Source organism: Pleuronectes platessa, chromosome 1 (assembly GCF_947347685.1).
Source record: "Pleuronectes platessa chromosome 1, fPlePla1.1, whole genome shotgun sequence".
In the NCBI taxonomy this organism is placed as follows: Eukaryota; Metazoa; Chordata; class Actinopteri; order Pleuronectiformes; family Pleuronectidae; genus Pleuronectes; species Pleuronectes platessa.
In genome coordinates this window covers 11,925,216-11,945,134 of record NC_070626.1, presented here as the reverse complement: position 1 = coordinate 11,945,134, position 19,919 = coordinate 11,925,216, and the positions used below count along the sequence as shown (strand labels likewise).

The window sequence follows — 19,919 nt, the reverse complement described above, 5'->3', positions numbered from 1 at the left end:
GGAAGAAGTGAAATAGCAAGGTGGTGAGCTGCTCTGTTGAACACTACAACATGTGTCAGGAGAGTTGTATGAGCGATGCTGCTGCGGACCGGGGCAGGACCAAGTGATATGCAGCAAGGCAGGTCAGGAGATAAAGAAATACATAAATACCACCCCACCTCTATGTGCCTCAGAACACCACAATGCCTCAGCTTAGAGCCTTACAGCTCGCTCTCTGCGACTGCTGGTTCGGCCTAATTATATGATAGCCCAGTGACAGGCCTATATTTCAAAAGTAGAGGAAACAAGGCCCACGACTTTCTTAACTTTTCTAAAGACAAACAATTTAGCAGATTTATACCGGGCTGGCAGTGAGCCCGGGCTAATTGCAGTCTTGCTCTTTTGCCGAGGATTTTGTGCAGTGGATGGCAATTAGGTGGATGTCCTGAGACCCAGAAATACAGCCCAAACCTTAAGGGAGCGGAGTAACAGTCCGAGGCTATACTGCCTTGGGGTGACATTTGTTTCCCTGAAATGTTTGCTTCATCTACCAGGACGCCACATCAAACGTAAAGATCTAAACTCCCATCTGAGCCATCTGTACTCTTGGACATTGGATGTAATGAGGGGGTGTGAGTAGAGGGTTTCGGGCCAGCTGTTTGAAAAAGGTCTTCTGCTCTGTTGAGGTGCCTGACAGTCTGATCCTGCCAAAGGGTTTTTAAGATTAAAACCAGGCAAGGAAACGCTAAGGCTTACACCAAAGTGAGCATGTAAACACGTCCATGACAGGCATTGGCACTACACCCTATGAGTCATGCGTAACAGGAAGGGATTTAGTCTCATTACAGACAAGCTCATCACTCATCTGGTGGATGGGGCCGGGCAGGCGGGGCAGACCAGAGGTGTGCCACCTATCCTGGGAACCACCACTGTCCACCTTTGCCACAGAGACACACTTCCATGAGGTAAACTACATATGCAGGCCACCCTTGAGAGTGACGACACACACACACACACACACACACACACACACACACACACACACACACACACACACACACACACACACACACACACACACACACACACACACACACACACACACACACACACACACACACACACACACACACACACACACACACACACAAAGCCTTAGGGAGGCAAGCAGAATGTATATTCCCGTCCAACTCTGGGATTTCTTTACAGCTGGGAAAGCACCAACATTTTTACAGATCAAGGTCAAGTGCCATTTAATGGAGTCATAAATTTTAAAGAAAAGTTTTCAGGCGTAACAGTCTAAGAAGTTCATGAGGGATACTGTGTAAGCTGCTTAGTGACGGAGAAGTGCTGGCAGGTATATTCCTGCACAGATCATCTGCACTATACAAGGATTAGGCAATAACAGCAAAGGAGGTAAGTGCAGCGGATGTGTTTCTGAGCCGTTACTGTGTGTTAAATCCGTCTTCTTCAATATTCCCTCTCCATCTGTTTTGGGGGAAATAACCAGGACCTTTTTTTTTTCTGCCACAGCATAATTATGGGTTCCTCAGATGTTTTGCTTCTGTGTACTCAAGCAGGGGGATAAATTCAATCCAAACATTGTTCTAGTTTGTTTTACGGGCCACAAACTAATGTACATATTTCACTCACAAGCTTGATTAAAATTCAGCCTTTCTGACAAGCAACATCTTCTCAGCCCCAGAGACCCCAAATTATGCATCGCAGCCACAGTAGCATTACCATCTCACACCTTGTTGCATGGAAACGCAGCCATCTGTAATCATAGCGTTATGTGCCAAACCCACCTCAGGTCCATCACTGCAAACACAGTCCGGAACTAAAAATAAGTAACCTCACTTAAAAAAACATATGAATCACCTAAATGGGAGGGATGAATGCCAGTGAGTGAGGACCACATACTGCAGCAGAGTGGCTCCAAGTTTGAGACAAAAGAACTCCCATGTGATATGACATTTGTTAGCTGTTAGCTGCGGAGCCTTACATTCTCTTCCACAGCTTCAGTTGACAAAAATAGTTCATAGCTGCGTTTCAACCAATGGTCTCTAGAACTTTTAATCGCAGGAACATTTTTCAAGGAACTTAATGGTTACTACGGACAGCTGTTCCCCTGTGTTTATATAGCTGTCGAAAGACAATGGGAGATAAGGCAAATTAGCTGGCTGACGTTAGAACAACTGATGGATACAACAAGCTGATCCTCTCCCGTCTAATAGGGTGGGCAGCAGAAGAAAATGGCGATGCTATGTAAGTAAATTAATTTGCTAATTAAATGAGCAATAGCGACGAAACAGCAAAATATCAAAGTGCTAGCCTTGATGATAGAAAACTGATTTTACAAGCATTTCAGAGATTGGCAAACTGATACAAAATTCCCATTTGACCAATCAGCCATCTTCACTGACGCAAACCCAATCCCAAAGTTGTGTGTGTTTTAGTTAAGTTCTAGCCCCCAAACAGGACATTTTGTAGTTGGTAAAAAGATTTCCCTGGAACTGAAAAAATCCTGTTTCCTGGGGAAAGTTCCTGCAGGCAGAACACAGCTCATATCTTTGTCCATAGTGACGTTTAAGCCGAGCTCACACCTAAAACTTCTCCCACCTTAGCACTTCATACACCTTCATAATTAGCTAGAGGATGTTTGAGCATGTTTAAGGAAGTTACTGTAAGCGTGGAGCCATTCAAAACTCATGACCTCATCGTTTGCTTTCCTGTTGACATAACACAGAATAAATATAGGACAGGGTGTGTGATAAAAACTCATGATAGTGTTAGATAGAATGATGTCTTAGAATAATTCAATCCTGGAAGATTCAAACGCAACACTTTCATCCGCCCACAAGGGAAAAGAAGGCTAAACACTTCACTTGGAAATGTGTTACTCCAATATGAGTGCCTCAATACCCTTTAAACCTTCATAAAGAAAATCTAAATTGGGTTCAAGTAAAGTCCAGTTGTAGTTCTCTGAATGCAAACAGGAATCAGTAAAACATTTCTTGGTTGTACTTCCCTTCTAAATATACTTTCCACGTTCAAGCTTCTTAATATCCCTTTTAATAATGTATCTAAAATATTCAGTTAAAAATTATTTGAAAATCGACCTACAGTCAATAAAAACATTGCTATAAATAATAAATATAAATATTTAACTCCAAGCTGAGCAGTAAAGCTCTTTCATAGCACCTGACTCATGTTTGTATTACCAGTAAGGAGCGCCAGGCAACTTTACCCCCTCTCAATCAAAACCTGATGAATGATCACAACCAGTTTCTAGACTATCATTGAGTAAAAATGAAACAAAAAGAAGTTGGTTGTGGAAGACTGAAGTTTCTCTTTGCTATTTCACTTTCCTTTTGAATTCTGAGGAAATATGTGACTGAATAAGGTCTCCAGGAAGGACAGAAATAAATAGGGTTCAGAGCCTAATGGACATCACCAACTCTGTCCAGTGTCACATTCATACATTTACAAACCAGTAATGTGTGAAACAGTATTCTGATGCCACCCATTAGCAAAAACAATGCCATTAACATAGACATATGCTTCTTGGGCTTAAAGGAATTTGAACCATTGACTATTTCAGCTACATCCATACCACTGGGTTTTCGTTTGAAAACGTATCTACTCCGCTGAAACAGAGAAGATCAGAGACACTGCTGCCTCCACTGTAGTTAGAAGAAACCTAAGGCCTTTTAGTCTGAACTGGCAGGAACAGGGATGTTTGACAACAATGATGTAGACACTAACACCTGCTTGCTATTCGAGTCCTAGGCCAAGACTCTGTGATTTCTCAGGCTCGTACCACATGACCCCCTTTAAGAAGACAAAACAACAGGCATTGGCCTCCGCTACCAGTGTAGAACATAACACGGACAATTACAAGGGTTGCTAACCCTGTAGACTTTGCTAACAGCTGTTGCTAACAGTTAAATTCTGCATTTTACAATGAAACATGCATAGAAAGTGTATTTCCCAGCAATCTGCTATCATTCTGCAAATAGCAACCAAATTATTTATATTTACACAGGCACATGAGTGCTCAGTGTAAATGAGTACACATGGTATGACATGATAAGCTTGTTCAAGTGTGTTAGAATAAGAAAGGGATCAGAACTGATGCTGAGCACTAATTTGAAAACAACATTTTCAAATGAAAAACTACTGGTATTGATGTAGTCTTAGATTAACCGACCGCCTCTATATGGTGCCATCACTCAGCCCTTGCAGCCTATAGTTCATGTTTTGGTGGTGGATGGGGTGGATATTTCCAAATTGTTACAATGTGTCCCTCCAGTCCCACTGCACTTATGACTGCTCGACAGCAGGAGAAGCACGGGGGGGGGGTTGTGAGGAGTGGGGTGCTAGAGAGCAGTGGCGACGCCTGGGGACTCACCATCTGCCTTGTGGCATGCCAGGGTGTGTCAGGGCTGCAGCCAAGCCACACTTGTCGGGAAAGTAAAATTCCACCCCCCTCAGCATAAGACTGCTGTGCTGCGTGCCTCAATAAATCAGGGTCTGTGCTAAGCTGTGATGTAAACCTATATGAATCTCACAAAGCCACATCACAGGCTTAGGGGCCTTGTCCCCACGGTGGTAGCTGGGTCTTTTACTGGTCTGCAGCACAGAGCGAGAACTCACTCAATTACTCTCATTCCACAGCTCAGATCCCAGGTTGGCCATGTCTTACACCTGCCAGAGCTCTGGCAGCTTGCATCAGAGTTCTTGAAATGCAATGCGGCTCTCAGGCGACAAAGCAGATTTCAAATCAGTGGGAACAGAGGGAGAACATTAGGAAAGGAGGGAGACTATGGCAGGCACCTGCCACTTTGGCTCATCGTTTGACGGTGCTAGAGCTTCTAGGATTACAATTCGATAGGGCTTCCATTAGAAATGAGAAAATGCGGGCTTCAGTTCTCCTTCTGCATTCCTAATGGAGGGAGAATGTGTCTGGACAGCTAATCAGATAATCAAAACCAAAAGAATAAAACTGTAAGAAAATGCATTGGTAGAAATTTGATGTGGACAGGGTTTTTGATTATAATAATTAGAAAATAGGCTGTCACATTTCTCTCCGTCTGCACTTTAGCCACATGTCCAGTGTTTGCATTTTAGATGCATAACCAATCACAAGCCAGTGCAGTGTAACCACAGGCTGATTATTTCACCGTGTGACAACCAGATAAACACTTCCAGACATATTCATAGATGAAAATACCAAACTAGTCTCTCCCCTGCTGAATGAGTGCAGACAGGAACATGATATTAATGTCACGGCTGGTTCGGGAAGGATCGAATGCGTCAGGGGCTAGTCAAGGTTAAAGCCCCTCAGAGACTGGCAGAGAAGTCAGCAGGCTGTAGAATGACGGAGGAGGGAGAAAAGCAGGACTGGCGTGTGTGATTTATGTCTCACGCCACAAGGGATTTCAACCACTGATAACCTAATGCAACTCAGTGCTTAGCGGCTCAATTGCATCAAGGCATTTCAAAAGACTTTTTTTGCTGCTGTTGCGCTTTTGTTCCTCAGTGTAACAAAATAAGTAAACACGCCACTGTTGTCAGGAGAGAAAGGGAGGGGAGAGGAGCCAAAAAGATGTGGGGATACTGTTTTTTATCTTTCTATAGATGAGAGCTGTCATGCATAAAGTATGACAGTTTAGTCCTACTGGATGGAAACATTTTCAAATGTTCCTGTGAAAGCAAAGCTCAGCAAGCTGCGGCTCCCAAAGGTGTCTCTGCTGATAGCTCCTCCACCGAATCTCCGTCTTTAAACACAGGATGAATGCCTTGTGTGTGGCGCAGTCATCTGAAGCTAACTCGGCTGGAGTTTTCCAGAAAGACACCCTGGCAAGAAACGATCCCTCCAGGCAATCTATCAGAGCAGAGATGATCACTGCCTCTCTGTTGACGTAATGCACTTACTATCAATAAGATGCGTTCGTGTTTCTAAGAAGCGAACGTGCAAATCTAGTTACAATTCATTGAAGCCCCCATGTGCAGACGGAGCCTTACTGGCTTCTATACCTCCACAAACAGATTAGGCAGATGGAAAACTGGTTTTGCTTGTAAAGGAGAGACAGCGCAGGAGTAAATTTCCAACCCTACAGACTTGACGTTAATGAAACTTTATTGAAATGTTTCCACAGAAACACGGTTGCTGCGTGAGCGTTCTGCCTCTCCATGAGCTCGGAGGAGGGATGTGCCCCCTCTAAAGGCCCACTTAGGGAGTCTGCAGGGGAAGCTGATCAAATTATTATATTTGCTGTGGAGACGCTTTTTCACCATCAGTCACAAGCCGCTGCGCTCTATGCCCACGTGAAGAACGCTTCACTTTGTTTTATTTGGTTTGTTCAAAGGTATATTCATTTGCTTTGCTTTGAATCTGATTGGACAATTATTCAAGAGGGGCAGTTCAGTGTCGGTGAGCGTGCCGTATTCATCCATGTGAATGAAAAAAAAATAAACATGGTAAAAACATGCCCAGACCTCTTCACACACTTCATAAACTAATATAAACAATCAAGAGATGCGTACGCTCTCACCTTGTATGTGTGTTCCCACATGCACGTCCAACCTGGAATAACAGTCGGTGAATGTGGAAGACGCAAACATGGACCAAATTGAATTCAACTCTATTTTTGAATTTTACTTTTTCAATCCTGCTTCTACAAATGATGACAATAATATAAACACATATGGAAAGAATAATGCATTATTAATGATCATTGAGTATTGGGCTCTTTGACCATCAATGAAATCATCATCTATCTTCACAATCCAGAATTCTGTTGTATTCTGAGCATAATTCATCACTAAATTATTGTTATTATTTCTTAAACTTCCCAAGGATTGAGATATTGTCAATATCTATATATGACTTATTTCGATAATCCTTTGGGGAATCATCCCAATTTGAACGTCACTGTGCTCTGCCATCAGTTTCACATGTGTTGTCCCTTCGAGACATCTGTGCTGTTTAAAGAGCAGCTTCACTTCTGCCTGTCGACGCATTTACTACACACCCCCACACTTTGAGATACAGACCACATTAAATGTTGGTTCTTTAGATCTCAGTGCTCTTTGCCCGTGTGGGGCAGCTTTCGCACGACAGCCGTGCCGAAGCCGCTTCTTTTGGTGAAAAGTCATTTAGCCTGTTGTTGATGATGGTTTGCATGGGAATGCTTCCAGATGCAGCAACACTGACACTCTGCACCACATTTCAGTGAGATAAAGATCTGCAGCACATGAAATGTAAGTAATACACACCTATATAAGGCGTGTATGATTTGCACACCACCACACATGGGAAAAGAGTCGTAATCAATGCTGACATCCTATCTCTAGTGATCCTTATCAGCGCTCGTTCACATCAGGCAATCTGTAAAAAAATGAAATTCCTCTGCTACAACTCTATCACAATAAACTTCTTAAATACTTGCAGACCAGCAAGAAATATGAATTGTATAATCCTGTCATTTTCTATGACGGCAGGTGTCTTTCTCCTTATAAACCTTCATTCAACATCAAATATGTCTCATACATTAAGTCTTTATATCAGTGCAAACAAACACCTGCTGAAACTGCAGCTGCTAGAATCGATTAAATCGTCCGTCATAGACTCGTGACAGCATCGTGTTAACTCAAGAGACCACAGGCAGCTGTCGGATATATGTGGTTGACATCACGTTTTCGATGTGATTTCTCTTTTGCTACAAGAAGCTGAGCATCATCCTGTCCAGAGACATCTGGACTCATCAAAGTCAGATCGGTTGCTTCTCTCATAGCGATAATATATATTCTCAATCTATATTCTGATTCAATATTCTATCAATATTCTTCTGCACAGATTCACATCACATAGTTCCTGTAGTAAACTAGAATAGTGATAATAATCACGTTGTTGCATTTTTTTCTTATGTTAACATTAAACAAAAGTTTTAATAAAGTCTCAACTCCAATAAATATTTTGTCAGTTTAAAAAATATATAAATTATTGTGTAAAATACCATTATTGTGTAAAACGCTATATAATTTGTAAATTACTGTTTTTTTATACTGTTAAGTTATTTTGTAATCACTCAGTTAGTATATTTTTGTATTTAAATGTCTTCTTAATAGTATAAAGTCATGCCCTGATATCACCTCTCAGTTTGAGGCTATAGGTAGATGTGTACATTTTTGTGTCACTGAGGTACCTCAAAGAAACTGCTTGGGAAAAAACAATACATGCTACTCAGCTATTCCTTTTTATACTTAAATAAATCATCTACTGGGTAATTCCCTTGCTGTTTTAAGCCTTTAAGTGTGTAACCTCACGTTTCAATATATTATTTTTCCGGCTGCCCTCCTCTCCTGATAAATGAATGCATCATTCTCGAGCACCCAAGGCAGTGAAGCACGAAAAAAGCACCCTGACTTGTCCCGGGGGACCTCCTTCATTGAAACACACTCCAAACAGCCACTTAAGACCTCCAGCAGAGAAGAGAGTGGGGCCTGTGGGTTGCACCCTACCAAGGTGCTCTTAATGTGTGACAGATATTCAAGATTAAGTACTTGGCGACACGCTTGACGAAATCCAATTTCCTTCCTCTGCCCCCGTCCCTGTGTGACAGAGTTATTGGCAGTTTTCTGCTACATACAGTTAGTGGTGCGGCACAAGACTTGAGAACAATTCAGGTGCTATACAGTGGAATGTTGGAATAGAATGAAATACTATAATCCGTGCCTGTGAGAATGGGCGATTTGTGTCCGAAACAGTTAGGAGAAAGGATTCAATTTTTTATTTGACAATCGTATAAGTAGAATGTCTACCAAACCCTCACATGTATGCAGTTTACTCCCCATGTTTCTCCTACAATACCCAGGCAAACACACTTTTTTTTATTATGGCTTCTATAAGATAAAAACTGACATAATTAGGAAAGTAGGGCTTCAAGAAACAACACGATGAGATCCACTGGGATGAAGGCTTTTATTCCGGGGCAGTGATTTATGGAGCAAGGAGAAAAAACAAGCCGCAGTTTGGCTGTAAACAAAGCAAGAGATTTTTGATGTGAGCATGTCCTCATTGAGGCTGGAAGCTCTGTGGCCTCAGACAGCCTCTGTGTGGTGACGACACACTGTGGTCCCTGCGTATCTACTGAAATGACAATAGGGCGAATGCACCGGGTGGAGTCCCCACGCACTGCCATTGTGGCTTCCCACCTCTCTGAGCAGAACAACAACATGTGAGCGAGGCTATATTCACCGGTCTGCTTCCAAGAGCCCTCAGCCGCCATATGCCGTCACCATTTGTCCCTATTTCTGACATCTAGATTGCCTAATCCAAACAGCTGAGAACATTAACTCTGGTTGTATTTTAGCAAGCAGCAGCCAGGACACCCGGCCCACACAGCAGGGCAAGCATAGACTTGTCAAGTTAAAAAGGGAATGTCACCAAGTTGTAAACACTTCCTGTCAGGAAGGGAGCACTTCCTTAATCCTGGAGCAACCGAGCCATTCCTTATTTTCCGACTGCAGACACTGGCTTCTTCTCTTACTTCTCTCTCTAGGCACCCATTACAATAACAACTGATTTTTAACTTCAGTTGCTAAAGAGCAAACAGTTCCAAACAACATTACAACAGGTTCATAGTTATTTAGTGGAACTATTTCTCATTAAGAAAAATGCATGGAATGATAGTCTGGAATCCCACTGGAGGAATTTTCATCTTCCAAGTGGGCACTCAGATCACAGCTCTATTAGTGTGGTGGAAGTCTGGCTGCTCTCTATGACCTCTACTATATTTCAATGCAAAATTAAGTATCTGGTTAGAGTGTTTTACAGGAAACAGTTTACAGATTTCTAAGTTCTAAAAACATCTCTGAGGGAGGGAACAGGTTGTGTCATTTAAGTGAATTAAGGCTACATCAATACATTCTACTATATTTTAATTTGAAAACTCCACACAAGTCTTTTGGCTCTGTATCAGTTATACTCCCTGTCCATACTAACACACCTGAAAATGCAGATCAGGTGACCACTCACGTAACTACTCGTAACATCTCATCTCCTACATATGTAAACAGTTGTATCATTGTAAAATGCAGAATTGAACTGCACAACAACTGTTAGCAAAGACAGCAGGTCATCAAAGCTTGTAATTTATCATCCATGTTCTGTTGTACACTGGTAGCTGAGGCTAATAAGTTGTAGCAGCTCTAAAAATCTGAGCAGTGTGGACGCCATGCATATCTGTAACTTGGAAAAACTGAGCTTTGTGCATCAGATACCATCTTACAAGCCTTACAAACTGAATTTGTTTCTTTTTCAATCTGTGTGTGAAAATCTGCGATGCCCACCCGGACACCCTCACCCCATCCTAATTCTAGACTCAGCAACACACACACACACAGTAATTTAACAAAACAGAACCATGTGTCTACAACTCTCCAGTGGGGAGAACTGCAGCACTCGTCTGCAGGCTAATTGTAACCTGGTGGAATCATGTGACTGATGTTCCGGTGCACGGCTAGAAAAAGCAAGCACCGAACACAACAGACTCCATCGGGACCGTTTAAACTGGAGAGAGGCTCCCAGATGGAGGAGAGGAAGAAAATAAGCAAACAATGGCCAAAGGCCATTGTTTCGAAGACCAGTAACTTTCAGGCACATGTGGTGGGATGGTTGTATTTAAAAAACAAACCATGATGACTAGTGATTCCACTCAGTGAGGCTGTACTGCAGGGCTGTGATGTAAATGTAACCCAATTTGTACTTTCACCAGAACGATATCTTGATGAAAAGCCAAATCTCTCGGTGCTCAATTGAATAAGCATTACATTATGGCTTCCAGTCCAGCATATCCACCGGATGACTTCATCCTGTTTCATGGAGAGGCGGGGCCTGAACGTGCACACACTAGAAGGCTGTGCACCACAGAGCTCCTTCCTCCCTTTCAAAGTGCCCTTCCAGGATTCCTGTTCAGGTCACAGGAATGCACTGCGGCGCTCCTTTTTCTCAATGACAGTGAGACAAACAGTGAGTATAAAAAAAGTCTGACATGAAAAGAAACAATTTATTGTTGTCTTAGCTGAATATCTTCGAATGACTTTGAGAAAAGGCTTTGGCTGTTTAAAATAGCTCAGGAAATGCACAACATTCTTTGACACCTCAGTGAACAGTGAACGCACAAATCTTGCCGCTTTTTGGCCACGATATCACCGTCTAGACTTTACTGTTGTGTGTGAGAGCAGCTGCAGCAACACACTGCCTTAGTGACTTACACAATTCATCACAATTATTGAAACAATTATGTGCTTGCTTAAGATGTGAGTCACAATCTGCCCAACGCTGATGGTGAGAAATTTGTCATTGTGGAGCAGGATTAAGAAAAACAACAGCTGCACAATGCAAGACACGCACAATGCAGCTTTCACACATTATGTCAACCTGGGCATGACATTGTCACAGTGGAGAGAAATTACCTTAAAACAGTACAGCTATGTATTATTCCCATTGTGTAATTATTCAGCAGGGATTATTCAAATTCAGAGGTTTTCAAAATTATCTTTCATTTGAGAAAGAAAATATAACATAATGTTCAACACAATGACTTTAACTCAAACGAACAGGTTTGTGGAAGTGTACAGCAACAAAGGACACATCCTGCACCAATCTGACAGCTTAATCCACACAGGCCCGCCATCAACCTCACCAGCCTCTGCCTGATACAGAGAGGGAAGAAGAGCTGCACTTAAAATGGGTGATATAACAAAACATGATGGCTTTTGATGTTTTCATTCATTTTCTGGTTCCCTGAAGAAAAACCAATCTTGCAGACCATGGTGATATTGACGTTATTGCTTGACATTTCTTCTGTCGCTGGCAAAGATGAGAGCATGAAGGGCCACTGGGATGCATTCATAAGACTGCGCCCACGTCAGGAGTGTAGGGGTGAAAGGCCAAGCGCAGATATTCTGTGTTGTGGCTCTGCAATCTGACGGCCAATCAAACGAGTATCATCTGACCATGCTGGAGCTTAAAAAGGTGCCTACTGAGAAGAGTTCACCATCTCAAGTTCAACCTGATAATTAATAATATATCCAAATGGACCTAAAAGCAAGCAACAGACTTGCTTGCATTATCACTGCTTTTGTATGTACTTGTGTTCTATGAATCAGACATATGTTTTTACCATTAAATGGTAAATTGCCTGAATACATACCATGATATTCAAAAACAGTATGAAAAACAGTAACGGATTCAGCATGGTTAGAGATATTTTCTAAACCCTGGCTGATACTGTAATATGTTGACAAGCTTAAATGAGTCATATCACCATTTACATTAACTCAATAGCTAGAGTTAGAATGAAACATTTTTAAAAAAGGGCAAACAAAACACCTTTGCCGTCGACTGAAGGTCTTGGTACTGAACTTTGATACTTTTACGGCACCAGGCAAACTGTGGAGCTTCTATCAAGTATTGGAAAATGCATCATTCATCTTATTTGAAATTGGAAAGACAGTTTTTTATCTATATTTTCAAACCCAGCCACATTGGATGTTACCCCGGACAAAAGGCACTTTCAACATATTCAACAGGGCAAACAAAACATATCAAGATAAAAAAAATGGATTATTTTCAAAAGAGAAAATCTTAATAACTTAACTTCAAGGTCAAATGCACCAGTGCACTCCACTTTTCTTAGAGAAGACACAGAATATACCAGACAGTCTCAGGAGAGCAAATATATCCAGTTCTTTCGTGAAGGATGGTGATAAAAATCAAAATGACAGAAAATCTATTCAAGCAGAAAAAGGCAGGGTATATTTTGATATTTTTCTTGAGACAAAGAATGCAGGAAAATTGGATTTTGCTTCTAGGAATCAGGTGATGAGTCATGAGCGAAAAACAGTACAGAACTTTGCCTCGCCAAAATCAGATAAATTCTTCTTTGACCTAAAGACCTAACTTTCTGACAAAATTTCCCTGAAATGCCAAATAAACACAAACACACACACTATCCAAAACACAACCGTCTCAGCAGAGACAACAATGCTTTCCCACTTTCAGCACAATCAATTGAATTGCTGAACCTGGTATGACAATAAAAAGGTGCATGGGAGGGATGTAGGAAAATATGCACAGAGGAAATCTGTCAATCCAGATGCCTCTCGTTGGCTACGCAGCAACTGTCTGATGCAACTGCGTGCTTCTATACATAGATATGCAAGCTGGCTCCCAGGATCAGTGAGTCAAAAGGACTCTGAGCCCTAAAGGGAGTCAAAGTTAAGATTGCAACAGCAGCCTCCCCCAGGTGCACACACAGATACTGATGATGACGGGCTGCACTTCACAAGGATGCCGCAGCCTGTCAGATCCGCACTGCTGCTTTTGTTTACGCATTTCCAAGTGGAGTCCGCCGTCACTTTCGGGTGTCCTTGAGAGAAGGTAGGTTAGTGCTGAGTAGAGCGATGAGCTGGGAGATGAAGCCTTTAATTAGCTCCCTGGCAGGATGATAATTGATCACCTCGCTCGGCTTACTCTACCATGAAGGTCTCAGCATCATTAAAAACAAAACACATCACAATGACTTCAAACCTGAAAACTACAAGTAACAATGTGCAAAGAAATAAAGCTCCTTATGATGACGGCAACTCCAAACAGAGAGTCAAATCCTCTAATTAAATTACACCTCTCAAGCAATGAGCGACAAAACAATAATGGAATGGAGCAGCGAGAGGACATTTAAAAAAAAAAGTAGGCAAAACATTAGAATTTGCAGAACACATCAAGATGATATCATTGTAGAAATAAACTTCTTTATCTTTGTTGTATTACCTGTGAGAGCCTGGTGAATTGAAATAGACTTGGTGAAATACACTTGATGCTGCTATTGGCATTTCAGGCATTAGCTGAGCACTGATATAATTAGCATTCATGAGTCAAGTAATTAAAACATCGATGTAACCAAGCACTGCTGTTGAGACACTTGACTCTCTCATTCCCCAGCAGGCAGTATTTAGTCCGTGCGAGTACAACATGTAGAAAACACTGGAGAGCTCCACTCTCACTGCTTTCAGACTGAACTTCTGACACTTTTCTGAAGTTGGAGAGGATTGTGAGATTGCAAATATCCGAGTCAGTTGCTTCCGACATTTTCCTGAACTTGCCGGTCCACAATGAAAATGTCATGTGAGAATACAGCAGAACTTCAAGTGAGTAAGGGGGTGATGATGTTACTAACAAACTTAATTTAAAAGAAATTAAGAATAATGCAAATATCTAAGGATTTAAAATAGCTGCCTTAGTCATAGTGATAGCAGCCAGTGTTTTGTTCTGGAAACAAAAATACGTGATTTCCACAGTGAAAAATACCCGTCATGTCCTATGTCCTGCATGATCTACCCAGGTCCCTCCGCTCACTAGAATGTTCCCGACATTCGGGATGTGAACACATCTGACCCGGACATCGTCCTGCTGTGGTTTTCATAAGTGAGAGGGAAAACTACCGACGTGTGCGGACCCATTTCTGGAGTTCATGACTGAAAATGGTTATATATCCATGATTACATAAACTTTTAATTATAAATCAATGCCCAGGAAACAAAACAGTTCTAGTCAGAGTTGGCAGAATACCAAATACTGTCGCTTTTAAATTATGACTGCCTAAATATGTAGATAGAGACACCAAAACCTTGAAGCATCAGCCAAATGGATGTAATAATAGGTGACAGAACACTGAAGAGAGGAACACTGTCATTTTTTTATCTAATCTGAATAAATTGAAAACTCCTAACTGCATTTGAGCGCAGACCTTCCCTAAGAAGATGTATTGAGTCATTTTGTTCAGTCTACTTTGATGCGTTACAATCGTGTGCAGGCTGATAATCCTGAGATTGAGGTCCATCATCATAAAGTGCCAGACTTACAGTTAATGCCATTTATTTAAAAAAAATAATTTCAATTAAACTGTTACTTGTATGCAATTAAATGTTTATTGCCTCAGCCGAGGAGACTATGTTTTCACCCCCGTCCGTTTGTTCGTTTTATGGTAATCACGATAATGAAAATCCTACCGAATGGATTTCCACAAAACTTGGAAGGTTTGAACATGGGCCAAGAAAGAATCCTTTAACAAATTAGCCTAAGTTCAACATAAATAATTGGATTGTTGCAAATAATTCGATCAAGGTCAAAGTGATATTACAGCTTCTACATGCTGTGCAGTAATTTGACGTTGCCTATACTTGACTTTATGTGACTTCATTGTATATTTCAAACCTGATATAAATAGAACCTTTAATAAGACGTATTACATCTTCTTGAGGTCTGGTCTCTGCTGAGAGCATTTTCTTCAAACAGAAATAAATAGTTAAAAAATAAGTGCCATCACTAACATTGATTGGCTTTATGACTGATAAAGCCAATCAATGTTTGGCTTTATCAGTCAGTAAACTCTTGATGTAACGTCTCTTGCCAGATTTTGTCTGGACGCTTTGGTCTGAGCTTTCGAACATCCTTCGCAGACCTGCTCAGTGGTGTCCATGGACACACTCTCACTGTCGACTATGTAAGCAAATGATGACATATTACATACTTGACTGTTGCTTTGTTGACAGGCCATGCACGGTCAACATGAGCACTTGTATTAGCAGCCATGCCTCTTGTCTTGCTGTCACCATGTAAGCTAAAAATGGTAGGCGGGCCCACTATGGCTACAGGGAGTGGACGCAGGGTGCTGAACACACAAACACACACATGTAAGTCATAGGAAACACAGCTCTTATTAAAACGGCAACATTCTTTCAGACAATAACAACATGGTGTATTGTACCGTTCTTTTGACAGCAGGGTGTTGCAATACCTCTGATATCTATATACTGTGCAACACTAGTTCCAACATGAAGCATCCCTAAATAAGAACACATACTGTCCTCAGACACTATACCTTTCAACACCAGCCTGAGGGGGAGACTGTGTTAAAAAAAAACCTGCAAACAGAGCGTCCTCCTACAGAGACTGTTGAAACAAGTGTCTATATAATTGGACAATCCTCCATGAGGATACGGTAAAATAAATCCTCACCTGGAGTCCCTCTAACAAGGATTTACAAAGACTTATCATGCCCCAGTCAGAAAAGAGAATCCTCAGCTTGGGGTGGAACTGTAATCCTCCCAAAAGTTTCAACATAAAGACTTAAAACACTGAAGCAACACTGATGTTACTGAAGAGCATGGTGACTCCCTGCAAAGCTTAATTCATCGTCCATTTGAAAAAATATATAAATAAGAAGATATACTTGTGTGCATACATAACCGCTTGACTAAATAAATGTGACACTCTAAACTTCCCTTTACTCCTTAGAGATTGAGGTGACAGTAAATTAAAGAACTCAACTCAGCAGCTCGATGTAGAAGAAACAGAACAGTCTTACAAGGTCAAGTCTAGCTACTGTGGTAACTATAATTATCTTTTCCGGATCATACAGAACTGTCAACGTCTGTTAAATCTCTTTATTTATACAAAATAGATAGAAACACATTTTCTTAAAGGTGGCAAAACAAGGTCAGACACCTCCAGTTTATAGACACCACCGGGGGTGGTGTGAATGGGAGGGACAGGACAACAGGTACAAAAAACACCAGTATTTTCCATTTTTCGCATAACACCTCCACTTTTCTACCACACCTTCTTTAAGTTAGCCTTCAGCACCTGACAAAAGCCCTTTAACCTGTTGGACATATGGCTGAAGCCCAGCGGTTGTCAATAATGATCTTGTTCATCAGTAACCCCAGACAGAGTGCAGGATATAAGGGATTGAAATCATTCAATATAATCATCTGCCTTTCTGTTAAAGCCACGTGGAGAAACAGGAAGGAGCAGAGGACACTGTACACTTGACTGAGGGCAAACCAAACAAGCATCAATTAACAAGAGACGAATATATAACCTGTTTAATCAGCTTGAGCAGCTGCAGTGGCTGGGTGCCATTTGTAAATTCTGGTTTCCTGTTTGGTTTGCTGATAAAAGATAATGCTATATATAAATACTTAACTTGAAAACTGGCTGAAAGCAGAGGCTCACAGTACGCAAAACAAACATCCGCACAGCAGACAGCTTTATGAGCTTTACCCTGCGCCCTCATCTCCATGTTGAGGGCATATGGGAAAAAATAAACATGACAGTAACAGTTGTGTTTTGCGTGATCAAAAGTGGAGCGAAAGAAAAAAAAGGTCTTCCTTCACACAACATGTTTGTGACAGGTTGCAGACACTGTGGCATATGAATCACAATGTTGAGCTAAAACCAACTGTGAGCTGGCCACAGGACACAGGTCAGGTGTGAAAGCAAACAGGATGAGGAGGAGGTGGAAGTAACAGGAAGGTGAAATCAAGATGACCGCAAAAATTTTGGAGCACGGCCGCGATTGAAGGCGTGATCCGAGGAGGAAACAGTGGCGCACAGTGTGGGTTTCTTGCTCCTCCGTGCATGAGCTATGCAGACAGACACTGACACATTCCTCGGCAGGATCACACTCATCATACAGTATGTCCTTAACCCCGCTGACACCGATGCCTCTCAGGTTTCTCCAAATGAACCTGCTGTGTGAATTCCTGAGCAGCCTGACGTGACAGCGTGCTCCGAGGCACAACCTGCATGCATTCTGCCTGTGTGTCTACACACTCACTTTGTGCTGATGGGTGTACAATCGGCTCCATGCAGGGGCCCATCATTAAGGGCGTTAAATAAGACGTAAAAAAAGCAAAAGGCACAAGATTTGAGCTGTTAGAGTCAGAGAAGCATGCAGCGCGAGGCTCAAATTAGAGCTGTACATCTATAAACTCATCACAAGTAATTTCCCCCTCAGGGCAGCAAGCATCACTGCAAGAGGCGAACATTGCCTAAATTGATCCGTCTAGTTAAATAAGATGAGATTAAAGTTAAATTACAGACACTGTGGGTAAGTGTGGATCACGCTGTTGCTTCTGCACTCACTTTTCACCCAGTGGGGCACTGTTTAACTGCCATACCCAGTAAAGTGGAACACAGTTTTTTTTGTAGCATTGAAAGGTAGATCTGCTGAGATACTGTGCTCCACCAAGATGTGTGTCAACAACAGGACTGTTCCCTCTCTCTCCCCGCAGCACTGATCACTCGACCTGACAGAGGTGGATGTCGCAACCGGTGTGGACAGCAGCCGCTGCTGTGCTGTGACAACACGTTCTGCCGGTTGTAACGATTCACTTCTTTTACAAGCGCTTCACACACACATCATGTTTCTCGTTTTAGAAACTGATATCGAGGCAGAAGCCCTAAAGAGAAACATGGAGACCTGCATGTTTCTAACCCAGTTAGGAATTGTTTAGTGGGATTGGAGAGTAAACTCAGGGTTATCAGAAAACTTAGTCACTGGGGAGGTTAGCTGGCAAGTTGTATGTTTGACTCATAGAAAGTCTATTTGACTAATGAGTATGCATTTCTCCAAACGTACTTAGAACAAATAGCTTTTAATTGGTTGTATATATACACTCTCTTATGTTACTTTTAAACGATGTGGTTTTATTTCATCTGCTGTCTTTGTGTTTTATCATAATGTTGCCTTTATTTTGTATTATATTATTTAGCTTGCTATCTTTGATGTTTTGTTTTTGAAATGTTCTGTATAAAGTAATTTTTATTATTATGGATGTTTCAGGACAAACTTCACTCACCTTCTCCTTGTTGTCGTGCTCCACCGGAGGTGAAGTGGGAGATTTAACGCTCCCGACAGCGACAGCCTGTGTGACGGTTACACCGCCGCCCGGAGCCGGGCTGCTCTTTTCGATTGTTTCCACCTTGATAAGTCGGTGCTTGGGCGACACGTACTTTGTGTCCGGCGACCCCACCGCGTTCGAGCCCGGCCCGAACGAAATGTTTCCGCCGGGAGTGTACGGGTCCTCGAAGTCCAGCTCCTTCTGAAGTTTGTAAGCAGCGAGTATGTCCGGCTGAGCGGGGCTCGGGAAGGTGGCGTTGGAGCTCGCCTGCTGGAAGCCAGGCGCACCGGGCACACCGGTGTGACAGTGCCTGTAGTCCGGCTTCGGAGGCGCCGGAGGGGGTGCTTTGGTAGTTTTGAATCCTAGGTGCTCCTTGAACCACTTGGCCATGCTGCCAGTGCATCGCTCACAAGTCAATGAATGTAGTTTAGTTCCACCTTTCCTGCCGGCGGGGCCCGAGTCTGTTTGTCCGGGGGGGGGAAGTAGGATCCCCGGGTCACCGGCGGCCAGGGCTCCGGGTTAGTGTAGGGAGCGTGTCGCCCGGTCCGTGCGGCTGGAGAGGAGAGGGAGGAAAAGTGCGGCAGCCGGAGAGAGAAAGAGAGAGAGCGAGAGAGACCACGGGTAACTGTGTCACTCACTCACACACACACACACACTCACACACGCTCAGTGAGACACACACACGCCGCACTGACTGTGGCTGTTCTCTCCACGCTACGAACATGGGAGCGCTTGTGCAAGAGGAACACGCCCCCGCACACAACCTGCCCTCCCCACCTGAGAACACTCATTGCCCCCTACCGGCCGTGCGGAACTCCGCTGAAAATACACCGGTCACCTCTGCAAGAAAAAAATAATCATTATTATTTATATTATTAATATTATATGTACTGCCAACATTACTACATCCATAAATACCACTTTTACTATTTTCATCATAACAACCAGTCTGACAGCGATTTAAGGTCCAGAGTATAGGATTTAGGTAGTCCCACCAGCATATAGTGAATATAATATTGCTGATTTATTATCTATTATCATATATTATGATGATGTTTTCATCAGTGTATCATAAAATGAAGCCAGGAATCCTTGTTTTTACATAACCTGACAGGAGCAGGTCCACTTCCACGGAGTCCACCATGTTGTATTTTTGCGACAGTAGCCCAGAATGGACCAAT

The 19,919-nt window shown here is 42.4% G+C and overlaps 1 protein-coding gene across 2 annotated transcripts in view; it reads right to left on the bottom strand.

Moving 5' to 3' along the window:
• The window catches only part of LOC128439750 (SH2 domain-containing adapter protein F), a 100,438-nt gene extending 81,005 nt beyond the window's left edge, over positions 1–19,433 (bottom strand). For both annotated transcript variants that reach the window (XM_053422171.1, XM_053422248.1), the window contains exon 1: positions 18,697–19,433. In XM_053422171.1, the coding sequence (XP_053278146.1) occupies positions 18,697–19,128 (432 nt within the window). In that variant the 5' untranslated portion in view covers positions 19,129–19,433. The remainder of the gene's footprint in view (positions 1–18,696) is intronic.
• Between the last annotated feature and the right edge of the window lie 486 nt (positions 19,434–19,919).